Source organism: Pteropus alecto, unplaced genomic scaffold (genome assembly GCF_000325575.1).
Source record: "Pteropus alecto unplaced genomic scaffold, ASM32557v1 scaffold103, whole genome shotgun sequence".
NCBI classification, from domain to species: domain Eukaryota; kingdom Metazoa; phylum Chordata; class Mammalia; order Chiroptera; family Pteropodidae; genus Pteropus; species Pteropus alecto.
Window position 1 is genome coordinate 11,351,840 of NW_006436288.1, and position 12,825 is coordinate 11,364,664.

Genomic DNA, 12,825 nt, shown 5'->3' on the forward strand with positions numbered 1-12,825 from the left:
CTGAATGTATTATGTCAGGGATCAACATTAAGAAAACACTGCAGAGATGATAATTTTTAAAGTAATCGATAGCTTGGATTCATAACTTTACCATTCAGGCAATGAAGAGTGGAAGAATTATTTTCAGAAAGTTGTTGGAAGTGAGGCTCTAAATGGCAAGAATTTATGGATAAGAGAGCACTTTGTGCAGAATCCCAGCACGCATTACGGCCAGTAACTGTTGCGGTTGACAAATGAGAAACCGACCCTCCTAAAGTAAAGAAACTTAGGCTTATGGCAGGCAGGAAAGCATTCCCTCTAGTGACTTGTTTCTGCAAGTGTTACCCTTTTCGGCTCTTACTATGTGTGATATGGTGCTCTTCTTATCCCCACTTCACAGCTGGGGAAACTGAGGCTCAAATAAATTGAGATGCAGTGACTTGTTCAAGGTCACACAGCTGTTACATAGTGGAGCTGAGATTTCCCTGTACAAGTCTGGGCTCATAACCCTTAGCATTTTGCCTTTGCATTATATGGTCTGTTTGGGGGTGGCAATTTCATCTTAAAATAAATTCAGTGTTGAAAATGTTTCCCTTCTCTTCAAGTGAATTTGAGCATGTTGGGGTCTGGAGAAATGGAATTTGCTTTTAACTGCCTATTCATTCAGCCTCAAAAAGAAGCCCCTTCCATGTTTGCTTAGGACAAATGATTATGCTGGATGAATACTAAAAACTGTTTTGATCTGACAAAATTTACTATCTGTGTATCTATGGGGAGCAAAAACGAATTGTGGGCTAGTAAAATTTAGTGCTTATTTACAAGCTTTATTTCCTTTGGGTCCTCAAATTTGCACAAATAGAGAGGGCATCATGGTCAGATTTTAAGGACCATTGGCAGTAAGGTAAGCAACACAAACCAGGGACCCCCCAGTAACTGCCACCCCTGCGAGGTCTGTTGGCATGAAAAATTGAATGGCTGGCTGGGTTTAATGGACAGTATGGGGTTCTCGATGAAGAGTATTCACTCTCTGATTTGAAAAACAAATCTAAACTAAAGCACATTGAAATATAAACATTACAGGCACCTTAAAAAGTCTTAATTTTTTAGTAGGTGGCTATCACTCACATACATTCTATATCATGATGCATCAGTGTAAATTAAACACCTGTTAGGAGATCAGGCCTGGACTACTGGTTCATTGCTGCTTCTTAGACTACCCTCTTATATACCTTTGTTCATCTGCAGCCTCTATCCTCATTGTTTTTTCTTAGGATACTGTTACTTTGGGAGAAATCATTGTGTTGGTGGTTAGATGTGGCCTCCAAATTTATCTGGTCCACCTTCTTTATTTTAAATATTAGAAAACAGAGAAATTGTAATGCTAGTGTCTTACCTCTGTGTACTACTTTCTGATAAACCATCAGCTCCAATTATCTGGATCCCCATGCTAGAGATGAGGAAATGAAGTGGTTGGGCCTGGGTCAGAAAACTGGTATCGGCAGAGCTGGGATTAGAATCTGGGTGTCCTGATTGTGCCCCAGGAATTTCCTTTGCATCATGCTGCTGCTCATAATCTTGTAGACTTGAGACTGTTGCACATATCATGATAGACTGACCAGCAGTTCCAAATGTTTATCCTTCCTGGCCATTAGTCCCTGTGTGCTACAATGAAACAAATTAACTTTGCCTTTTTAATTCAAAAGTCGTAAGACTTTTATCTAGTGTCTGAAGCCAATGAGCAGCATTTAATTCTGTTACTGAATATGGGGCTTGAAACCAGTGTATTTTTTTAAAAAAATTATTTAATATTATGATAAGTGAGTGAGCACTTGTTGATATAAGTATTTGTTGAGTTAATATGTATAAATACTGTAAGAATGCTGGGGCAAAATATTTTTAATTAGTTCAGAGGCCACCTCATATGTTACAAAGCCCCATAAAAGATGCCTTCTTTTGGAGGAGTGAGGAACTCTGTTCTCGGGTGAGCTCATGGTAATAGGGTCTCTGAACCAGCCTTTAGCAGCCACACTTTACACATGCGTGGGTGTGTAGGCAGTGCTGGTGTGTACCGAGGATGGAGCCTACCCACACTGTAAGAAAAGTAGGATGAACATTTTGAGTAGAGAGACGAGGGAGTGAGGTGGGTGCTTTTCTCCCTGACCAGTTGCTCTTGCGCCTGAAAGAAGGTTTTTAAAGAGTTTAGTGTATACAAAGTGTCTTTGATTCTTGGTATAAGGCTGAGCAAGATCAGTCCTTGTTATATCGAATTGCTTACCTTCAATTGCTAGAGTTTGGAGAATGCACCATTCTTGTGGACTTTGGGGGACAAGAGTGAAATTTGAGATGCCATTTGGTCATTCCTCTGTCCTAGGCGGAATGGCACTCAATTTGGAGGGCTAATTTTCTTCACATGTCCAACAGATTACACATTCTGCTTTAGCAGTCCATGCTGTTGTCTTCTTAATGATCGCAAGAACTGACTTTGTGGGCCCTTGTGTCTCTCTTTCAGGTCTAACTTCAAACTTGTGGCTGTTAATTCAAAACTCTATGCCATTGGTGGGCAGGCCGTTTCTAACGTTGAGTGTTACAATCCTGAGCAGGATGCGTGGAATTTTGTGGCACCCTTACCAAATCCTCTAGCTGAGTTCTCCGCATGTGAGTGTAAGGGGAAGATTTATGTCATTGGAGGATATACGACCAGAGGTAAGTGAAGGGGCCAAGTAAGTGGTGCTCGTATATGTAAGCTTCGGCAGCCTGGGGAAGGGCAGGGGTGCCAGGGGAGTGCTCTGGTGTGCATGAGTGTGATTCTGTGCATTACACACTGTATGTTTACATGTCTAGAAGGAAGCAAGTCCTGTATGACAGAGTGGTCTGGACAAGAGGGGCCTTTGGTGCCTTTGTGTGAGCATGCAAGTTGAACCGGGGTAGGAGGAGCTGTGAAGAAAATCTGTATTTTCTTTCTGCTCTGGAAACCCAGCCTTGTAGTCTGTCATCTTATGACTTGGCTGGGTAACTCACATCCTTCCCCCTGACACACACGGAGTCCTCCCCACCCAGCAGTTTAGGGCCAGAGTGTCCTCACAGATCTTTGTTTTCGTCTTCTCCCTTCTTGAGCACTTAGGTCTGGACTCTTCTTGTTCACCCATCATAGGAGGAGCAAGAACACAAATATGAGAGGATTCGTTTCTGGTGGGAGGTGGTTGTGCTATTTATTAAACTGTACATATGTGTTTTCCACATTTTTCAGTGAGCATTTTATAGTTAATAATTTGGAAATAAAAAGTTTCTCCAGCAGGTTTTAATACTGGTGTTCTTGGTAGGAAGCTTCCTACTTGATAGTGAGAAAAAACGTGGTTGTGGTAAGAAGGACAATGGGGGACCACCAGGAAGGAGGGGTGCCTTTTCTTCTCTCTCTCTATCTCCCTGCACTTAAAGCAATTGTTTCTAAGTTAGCTCCTGGCCAAGGAAACTTATTTCTTCATTTGGTCTGTTTGACTGTGTGATGCCCAGAACTTATAGAAAAGGTATAACTGGACTCTTAGGACTTGTAGCCACATCGAAGTAATAGAAGTCCCACTGTATCTGACGTAGTGAAATAAGCTGTCCTCCTCACTGGTATGATGTGGGCAGGACAGAGCTCTCTCTGGCTGATAACAAGCTTGGAGAAATGATGCTGGTGGCTCCAGTAGGCTGCATGTGACCATATATAACTTTGTAAAGGACAGAAGTCCACAGGCTAATATAGTGTAGGTGACAAAAATTTTTTTCACCATAACCAAATGTGCCTTGTTTAGGGGATTTATGTTAGAGGAAAAAGTTAAATGTAAGGTGTTTTATGAGTACCTGATTTACCTTTTTTTGTGTGTGCGACAGCAAAAGATTTTGATGAACCCTTCTGGAGTACTTCTAAACAGTTGATTTGGTGGGGAGGATGGTCAGTGGTGTTCTAGTTTCCCGGGGCTGATATAACAAATTATCACAAACTTAATGGCCTAAAACAACACACATGTTCTCTCACAGTTCTGGAGGGTTCAGAAGGCTGAAATCCAGGTGTCGGCAGGGTCGTGCTCCCTCTGAGAGTGGGACTCTTTCCTTGCTTCTTCCTGCTCTGGTGGCTCCAGGTGTCCTTGGCTAGTGCTGTGTGACACATCTCTGCCTCCATCTTCACAGGCCTACTCTTCTGTGTGTACCTGTGTCTTTTCCTCTCTGTCTCTCATGAGGACACACTCTTCATTGGATTTAGAGCCCACCCGAGTAATCCAGGATGATCGCATGTTGGTATTCTTAACTACATCTGCAAACCCTTTTCCCAGATAAGGTCACAATCGGAGGTTCGGGGGTTAGGAAGTGGACATACCTTTTTGAAGATACCTTTCAGCTCACTACTAGCAGTATGTCTATTTATACTTTGAAGGAGAGGCAGTGACGAGAAGTGCATGGGAAGCAGTGAGCTTTTTTATTTTTTTTTCACTGCAAGGTTTCATCCCTTTTGGAGCTATTCCCATTGTCCCTCTGTAGTAACTCTCCACGGAAGATAATTACCAGCCTTTCCTTTACAAATAATTGAAAAAAAAAAAGACCTAACAGTCATTTCTTTTACTTTCAAGAGTGGTGTTCAGGTTACAGGGGTCAACTTTATATGCTTAACTAGACAACAGCCTCCAGAGAATTCCTGTGTGTGTCTTTTCTCCTAGGAAAGTAAAGACAGTTATTTACTTGTGAACATCTCAAGAATTCTGATTCTTCCCTCAATTTTGTAACACAGAATGCACCCTGTGGGCTGACATAACGCACACATATCTCTTGGCTTCTCTGTTAACCAGGAGCTGTGACGCACTAATAACCAACACTGTAACCCAAAGAGTAGTCTGCTGGTAGATTTCCTAGTTTTTCCATGACCCTGGCTGAGTAAATGTTCTTTAGATTTGACCTGGAAAACCCTTGCTTGTGTGTTTTCTAGTTTCAAAAGCCACTACTAATGTACCTTTTTCACTTGGGCCACCCACTGTGATTCCTGTCCCAGTTTCCCCAAGCCAAATACCCATGATGGGATGGTTAGGTGATGTGAGTGGATGGATGTTTGTGTAAGCCTTGAAAACTAGTTTTCTAAGATGAGAGGGCAGGCCAGTTCCTTGTATTCCAAAGCCTCCCTCCTCCTCTGCTTATACTCTTCCCAGCACTTCCTAATAGTTCTTTGTACTTAAATCATAATTGTCATGAAAAGAAATTCGGGACTTAAAGTTGTGTTCTTAGCTTGCTGACGTCTTAAGTTAGGTGAGACTTTTAAAATTTAATAAGTAGTAGTTCATGATTTTTATAATAGCTATTTGATTGTTTTAATTATTTAGCAGGCGCTTAAGAAATATAAAGAAATTCAGTTCTAGTAATAGTAACAACTGAAGGGAAGAAGGGTGATTTGTTAAACTTCAGAATCAATACTAAATGTAAAAGTGAAAAGATCCTTCAACTCAAACCACCTCATCAGGTCTGAGCCCTTGTTGGGTGAGGAGAGAAAACATTTACAGAAGACCTGGAAAGACCTTCAGACCTGAAACTGAGAAATACATTGAAGCTTCACTAGAATAAGGCCTTTATTCATGCAGTGGGAAGCCAGGTTACTAAGGAGCACTTTTTGATAGGTTAGTGACCAAACTCCCTTTCACTGTCTCCTAGCAGGAGCTGTATTACAATGGCTACAATAAAAAAAATAGAGAGAGGTATTAGTTTGGGTGAGAAACAGAAGAACGATTCCCTAAAGCTATAACAGTTCTGAAATTTCTACAGATTGGGGATATGTGCACACACAGGCTTAGTCTCCTTTCAGGTCCTCCGTACCCTCTTAGGAGGCACTTGACTCAGTACCAGACATAGTGGTGGAGCTCTTTGATCATTGCTAACTATGGGAGTCTCAGGAGGAAGTGCTGCTACCAGCTTCTGCAGCAATTAGAATATTTTAGTAGTGTGTCAGCTCCCAAGTTGAGCTGTCTCTTACACTGATAGATTTTGTTATTTGTTTAAAAAAACTACAACAAACAGAAAGTTCATTCTTTCTGATAACTCAGAGCATTTTTTTTTTTCTCTGCTGAGGCTAATATATTCAATTTTTTCCCCGGGGAGAAAAGAAAAGGGGAAAAAAGAGAACAATTAAAAAAAGAAAAATGAAAATAGATATTTTAAGTTTCACAAGCATTTTTCGAAAAGAGCAGAAAATGTTTTTCCTTAAAACACTGTTAATTCAAAATAATGTCAGAGCAGTCTTTCATCTCCTGTCTGATTTTATTCACACGATAACTAACCTCCTGTGAGGTAGGCTGGGGAGAGGAAAGGGCTTTTGCCCATGTGTCTCTGGTGTCAGAGTTGGGAAACAAAATCGCCAAGCCATTCTATGACTCGAAAGCCAAGTGAAAATTGCATTTCTCTTGCATTTCTTGCGTTTTTCTTGACTTGCAGCTTTATGTCCTCTACTTTAGATAGCTCCTGAAGATCCTGCTTGGCTCACTTGTCTATTTTAAAGTAGAAGCCATTGTTAAGAATAGATCCTCTGTATTAAGGAATCAATAGTTCTGCGGATGTTGATGAGGATTCTGAGGCTCCAGTTCTCTTTACATTGGGCTGATGGTTCTGAACGGTGCCAAGGAGGAGGGGATGTGCCCAAATCACAGCTGCTCACCTCCCTGGCTTTACTAGTTCTGAGAGCCTCCCAGGGAGGGGACATGCTTGAATGCAAGGTGAGTGGGGACAATTCTAAACACATCTCCTCCCAGCCGTTTCCAAAACTGTTTTCCCTCTGCTCCTCTGAAATAGTTTTGTGTCTGTGTTATCAAGTTATTCAGGTGGTGGTAGACATTTATATACAGCCTAGGCAATCAGTGGTGTTACTCATGGCCATGTTGTCACTTGGCTTCTTTCTTCATTTCAGACCGGAACATGAACATTTTGCAGTACTGCCCCTCTTCCGACATCTGGACACTCTTTGAGACATGTGATGTCCACATTCGCAAGCAGCAGATGGTGTCTGTCGAGGAGACCATCTATATCGTGGGGGGATGTCTCCATGAACTGGGGCCCAACCGGAGGAGCAGCCAGAGCGAGGACATGCTCACTGTGCAGTCCTACAACACTGTCACCCGGCAGTGGCTCTACCTCAAGGAGAACACGTCCAAATCAGGTCTTAACTTGACTTGTGCGCTCCATAACGATGGCATCTACATCATGAGCAGAGACGTCACCCTGTCAACCAGTTTGGAGCATCGGGTTTTCCTCAAGTACAACATCTTTTCGGATAGTTGGGAAGCATTTAGGCGTTTCCCAGCCTTTGGACATAACTTGCTGGTTTCTTCTCTTTATCTGCCCAATAAAGCAGACACATGACTGAATTGACTTAATATTTAAAAGAAACCTGGTTTGAGACAAAAAAAAAAAAAAAAAATTGTAGTGTCCCATTTCAAGGGAGACTGATTTTTAAAGGGAAAACTGTTAAAGTAGATCACGTATACAACAGCTGTAAATAAGCTTACTTGAACTAATTACTTGAAAACTTGTGGAGAAAAGAGACCAATTTTATTATTTTTTTAATTATTGGTTTTTAAATTATGGGAGCAAATCCATGATAACATTTTCATCCAAATATGATACTCTTAGGCCTGTGACAAACTGATCAGTAAAAGGAAGAGCCATTATGTCTGCTTAATAATTGGCATGAATGGTAAAGATGATTTTAAAATCTGTTTTATTTAGGTCACTTGGAATATTATTAATACCTTAAGTGAGAGATTTTCTTGTTATTAATTTCCTCGACAAATGTTTATATTAACACTGTCATTCTCCCCTCCTCACTCCCAATTATACCCACATAAACTTCCACTATGTTTAAAATAGGGTTCTATGTTTAGATATTTTATTTGCACAATGCCTTCCAGGAAACTTAAAATGATGGAACCCTACAGTGAAGTCTTGCAAGCATTCAGTCCTCCCCAAAACTTGCATAAAAACATTCTCAACTATTTTTCCAGTCTTTTTTTTTTTGCAGTTATTAATGCTGAGTAAATAGGTAGATATAACCTGGCTTCATTTATATGGCAGATTGCAGATTTGTGTGGTCAGCTAAGTTACATTGCTAGGCATTATGTATCGTTTAGAAGAGAGGATATATTGTTTAAAAGGATGGATATATTTTTTTAAAGTTGAGTCTTAAATTTACATTCAAATGGGACAGGAAGGAAATACCAAATAAGAAAAACAATTGCCTTTAATAGTTACTTTTATTGAATGTATTTGACTCAGTTCTTTTTTTAAGGTCGAAAAATAACCTTGTCATATTTAGAGCAGGCATCTTTCTGATTTAATTTTAGCCTTTTATTTCTCGCTTTGCTTTTGTGAGGTGAGGTGACGATAGCTGTGAAACATTTGTGCTGGAGAGAAGGGGAGATAGCTCCTATAGAAGTGGAATGGCATCCGGTGGTATTTCTGAAATTAGGTAAGCAGCTCTACTTGCCTTAGTTGTTATTCAGATGGAACCCAACTCAAGTAATTGTTTGTTTTCAGTTAGTCAGTTAACGAAAGATAAAAGCTTCTGCCAATCGTAGACCAGCATTTCTTTAAAAATGTATACACGTGCTTATTGAAATTTTGTTTTGAATGAAAAACACTTTCTGAAATTCTCTGATCTTTAGTAATGGAATCAGTTTCACCGTGAGCTGGATTCCATCTTTTTGTTCTAACCTTCCAGTTACAGCGTGCCTCACTTTAAGAAAGTCACGTAGAAAAACTGTCGCTGGCAAATTCATGCATCCAGCAGACAGTTACCGAGTGCCTCCAGTATGCATTCACTGTGCACGTGTAGTAGAGAGGAGTCGATTACTTCAACAGAGTGCTTCAGTTTATCAAAAGAGTCACTACAGGGTTTCTTTACGACCATGGCCTCCTAGTAGATTTAAAATAAGGGTCTGGTTGTAAAAATTCTATTTGCACAACTTTTCAGGAATGCTTCTACTAGGTAAAACGTGTTAAGCCTTTATAGTAGACATGGAGACAGATCTTTGTATCTTGTCGCCAAATAGTCTTATCAGTACTCTGCTTAGAACACTATTTGTAGTTTTCTAAGCCACATCCATTTACTCTCAAATACTTAGCCCGTTATTTTTCTTTTTAAACTCTGACCTGAAATTTTCCTGGGAATGGTACTTTAATAGGTTTATATTAATTTATATTCATTATAGAATTGAATTTCTAGTGACCTATAATTTCATTACAGGTATTTAAAAATCTAATTTATTTTAGATAGTGTAACTTCTCTTGTCACCGAGCTTAACTTTTTTAAGGCTTAACTTTATATATTTTTAAGATTCTAGCTGGTTGCATTAGTTCTGGACAAAGAATTGGAGATTAGCTTGTAAATAACCACATTATATAAAATGTAATATTAGTCCTCCCAACCAGTTTACTTCCTGATTACATTCTTCGAGGTCTGTTTTCCTAATGCCAACAATTAGATTCTTGGACCAAGTGAAGGCGTACTCTGATCCTCAAAACTCTTTTTATAAATCAGGTTTCGTGTGTGTGTGTGTGCATTTATGTGCGTGTGCATGTGTGTGTATGTGTGTGTGCACTGGCATATAATAGCTCTCTCAAAGATACACAGACTTTTAATAAGGTTTTGGACTCTGGGCTGCCAGCAGTGCTTGGGCAGGGTAGAGTGTGCAATAGGAACAGATCTGTGGATTTGGGACATCATCCTTCCTGCCATGCACATCAGCTGGGTTAACATTTTGAGGATAATTTTAATTCAGCTTTGTTCTCTTGTTGGTGCCAATGTTATGTCAAAGACTCTACCTGTGATGAGAGCAAAGTTTCTTTGAATCTCTCTCCTCATCCTTCAGGATTTTGCTCTTAGATAATATCCCTCTGTTTGCTTTCTTTCTCTAAATGCTTTATCTTTTTTTTTTTTTTTCCGAAATGCTTCTGTGGTGCGCTGACTTCCCACTATGGAGAGGGGAGTTACTGGCAGGACCCCCACTGGTAGTCATCCTGCCAGAAGCAACTATTTTACTAAAAAGGGTCTGAATGGCAGAGAAGGAGTCCTGAGTGTGGATTGGAAGAGGGAGGTTATTGGTTCTTTTTGTTATTCCTTCTAGCTTTCTTTTAAACAACCTTGTTTTCAGAGTTTTCTCCCCTTCAAGTTCTTTAAAAGTTTTTCTGATGAATGTGTAAGAGTTGATTATTTCAATAGTATTGATTAAGTCATAACAATGAAGTACTGAGAAGGTTATGGATACTAGTAAGAAATAAGTAGATCGAGGTTAAGCACAAATACCAAAGAGAGTTTGACTCTGCCATTTTTTTGAACCAAAATCCCAAGTAATTCCAAATGCCTTAGATTTTAATTAAAGTCGTACTGAGATGGACAAAGCTTTTTGTCTACAAAGAGAGAAATCAAGTAAACACCTGTTCTCTCTAAGTAAACAATTATTTATTGAGCATTGTGGATGCCATGTTTTCAAATTTGCAGGTAAAATCATAACTCTACCTGTTTGGCCACACAGGTAAGTTGAATGGAATGGCCTTGGCCTTCTGGTCAACCAGCATTTAATGAGTATCGCTTAATGCAGAGGCAGCATAGCAACAGAAAGGTAATATGGGTGAGTGCTGAGTGCCTTCCTCGTTGACCAGAGATGGGGAATATATAACATCTGTGCCACCATTCTTTCAAGGCGGCATTAAGAATGAGTGGCACACCTTTCCTCTATGCCAGGAATTGGTCTCAGAATCCGGGTCATCAATGCTTCCAGGCATCTATTCCCAGTCCATCAGAGAGAGATGAGGTTTATTTGTCATCCCTGCCTCAGACAGAAGAGTGAATGAATTAGGTGAGTAGATACCACTCAAAATGGCTTTGAAAGCAATGAACTAATTCAGCTCAGTTCCCTGGTTCCTGGAAATACTTACCGAATGTCTTATGTGCAAGACAATGCGAAGAACTGGGGATGCAGATGTAAATAAGCTACCATCTCTGACCTTGAAGAGCTTACTGCTTTACGAAAATGTTCACCTTCACCGTAATCGTAACTACAGTATCCTTCTCAAAGATGCTCACTTTTGTCAGGCACCCTAGGGCTCTTTGGCCTGGCTGCCCTTTCAGTCCTGGTTTAATCTGCCCATTTATGTCTACTAACAATCATCATGAACCAGTTTTTCTCTAAATTTGAACATCATGTTTTTGGTTTTTTTTATGGTATGGTTTCTTTCTCACTACTTTTCATAGTCTTCTATGTACTTCATTTTTTTGAAAAAAAAATTACGTGATCTGCTTTATTTAAAAATACATACTAGGCACCACAGCCTATCTAGCTGAAGGCTCAGCACCTTGAGCCTGTGAAAAGAAGGAGCAAAGCCAGGGAAGTAAGTATTGGGAGAGAGGCAAGCTGTTCGCATGTGCATTTTAACCTATGCCTTTAAAACACTTTCACAAAAAGTATTAATAAAGAAATGGTCATTTAGACACTAGTCTAGACTAAAAGTCAGTTGATTTTGTCTTTGTGATAACTATCAAAGGTTAGTTTTCCATCCTTATGTTTCATTCACATAGGAGTATTTGTTTTTCATTTTCTTAACTTTGGAACATGATATAAAGTACACACCAGTTTACACATGCTGACTTCTGCACTTGACATAACCATTTTTATCCATTCCTATAGGAGACAGACTAAATGTAAAAGTTGTCAATTCTGAGAAGCAAAAGTGTGTTGAAAATACTTTGGTAGGTTTGGCCGGTGCTTTCTCAAATGGATGTCATCGTTTGTTACTAGTAAAGAAAAGGAAAATATAATTTGCATTATTGTGTCATTTTTCTAAAAAAAAAAGTCTTCATAGGGGCTCTTTAGATGTCTCTACGATGTTTTCATACCTAGTAGTCATTTTAGGAAAAATGATAATCTGTAGAATGAATAGTTATGTTTTGTTATGACCGATAACTTTGTTTAAAAGGTTGTATTGAATCTTCAATTTCACGTGTGGCTTAAAATGTAAACAATATCATTTAAATACAATGATGCTTATGAAGCACTCACTGAAAAAGCGTTCTTTTTGTGTTTAGAACTATAGAAGAAAATCTCTTCAAATAAAGTAGTTCTAAATCAGTTTTTGTTGTTCATTAGGTACTGTGTACCAGCTGCGTACTCAGGGCTGTGCCAGAGCTGGAGGAAATAGGTGAAGCCTGAGACTGGCCGCCGCTGGTGGAGAGCTCCTGATTTGCAGGGAAAGCCAGACTAACACTGACCAGTTAGCAAGGTGGTCATCCTATTGGAAGGAAGAGCCAATGCGGGCAGCACAGGTTATGAAGGCTGTTAGAGTTTGCAAAAGAGGGCTCTGGGAGGAAGCTCTTGGAATCCTTATAATTCTGGATAAAAGAATGAAGTTTAAATCCCATAGTTTAGCAATTACGGCCCACCGCAATCTGTTTCACCCTAGGTTTTCTAACTCTTCCTACTGTTTCCTTTTCAGCACCCTTCCCTCCAGGAAAACAAACATAACACCTTGATTTTCTATTGTGTTAATTATCACTGACTGGCTGGGAAGGGATTGGGAGGCCAGTGTCATAAAATGGGGTTTAGTTACTAGATGACATTCTACAGATGTCTTTTCCCTTCTGTCCTGTGATGGATGTATGGATGCATACACATGCCTTTCTTATACAATTTTAAGAATGATCCAACTTAAAATCTACCACCCCCTAAAAAAAAGAAAAAAACAGGCATACTCACCTTTTCCCCAAGGGAAACAGTCAAAAATCAGATTCAGTTACTGCATCCACAGGGGACATCACAGCTCACCGAGTCCTAAGTCTGGGAT

General features: G+C 39.8%; 1 protein-coding gene across 1 annotated transcript in view; it reads left to right on the top strand.

Moving 5' to 3' along the window:
- KLHL42 (kelch like family member 42) overlaps positions 1-12,113 on the top strand; it is a 19,028-nt gene extending 6,915 nt beyond the window's left edge. Inside the window, exons 2-3 of the mRNA XM_006912713.3 lie at positions 2,489-2,682; positions 6,899-12,113. Of these exons, the coding sequence (XP_006912775.1) occupies positions 2,489-2,682; positions 6,899-7,350 (646 nt within the window). The 3' untranslated portion in view covers positions 7,351-12,113. The remainder of the gene's footprint in view (positions 1-2,488; positions 2,683-6,898) is intronic.
- The last annotated feature ends 712 nt before the right edge of the window (positions 12,114-12,825 follow it).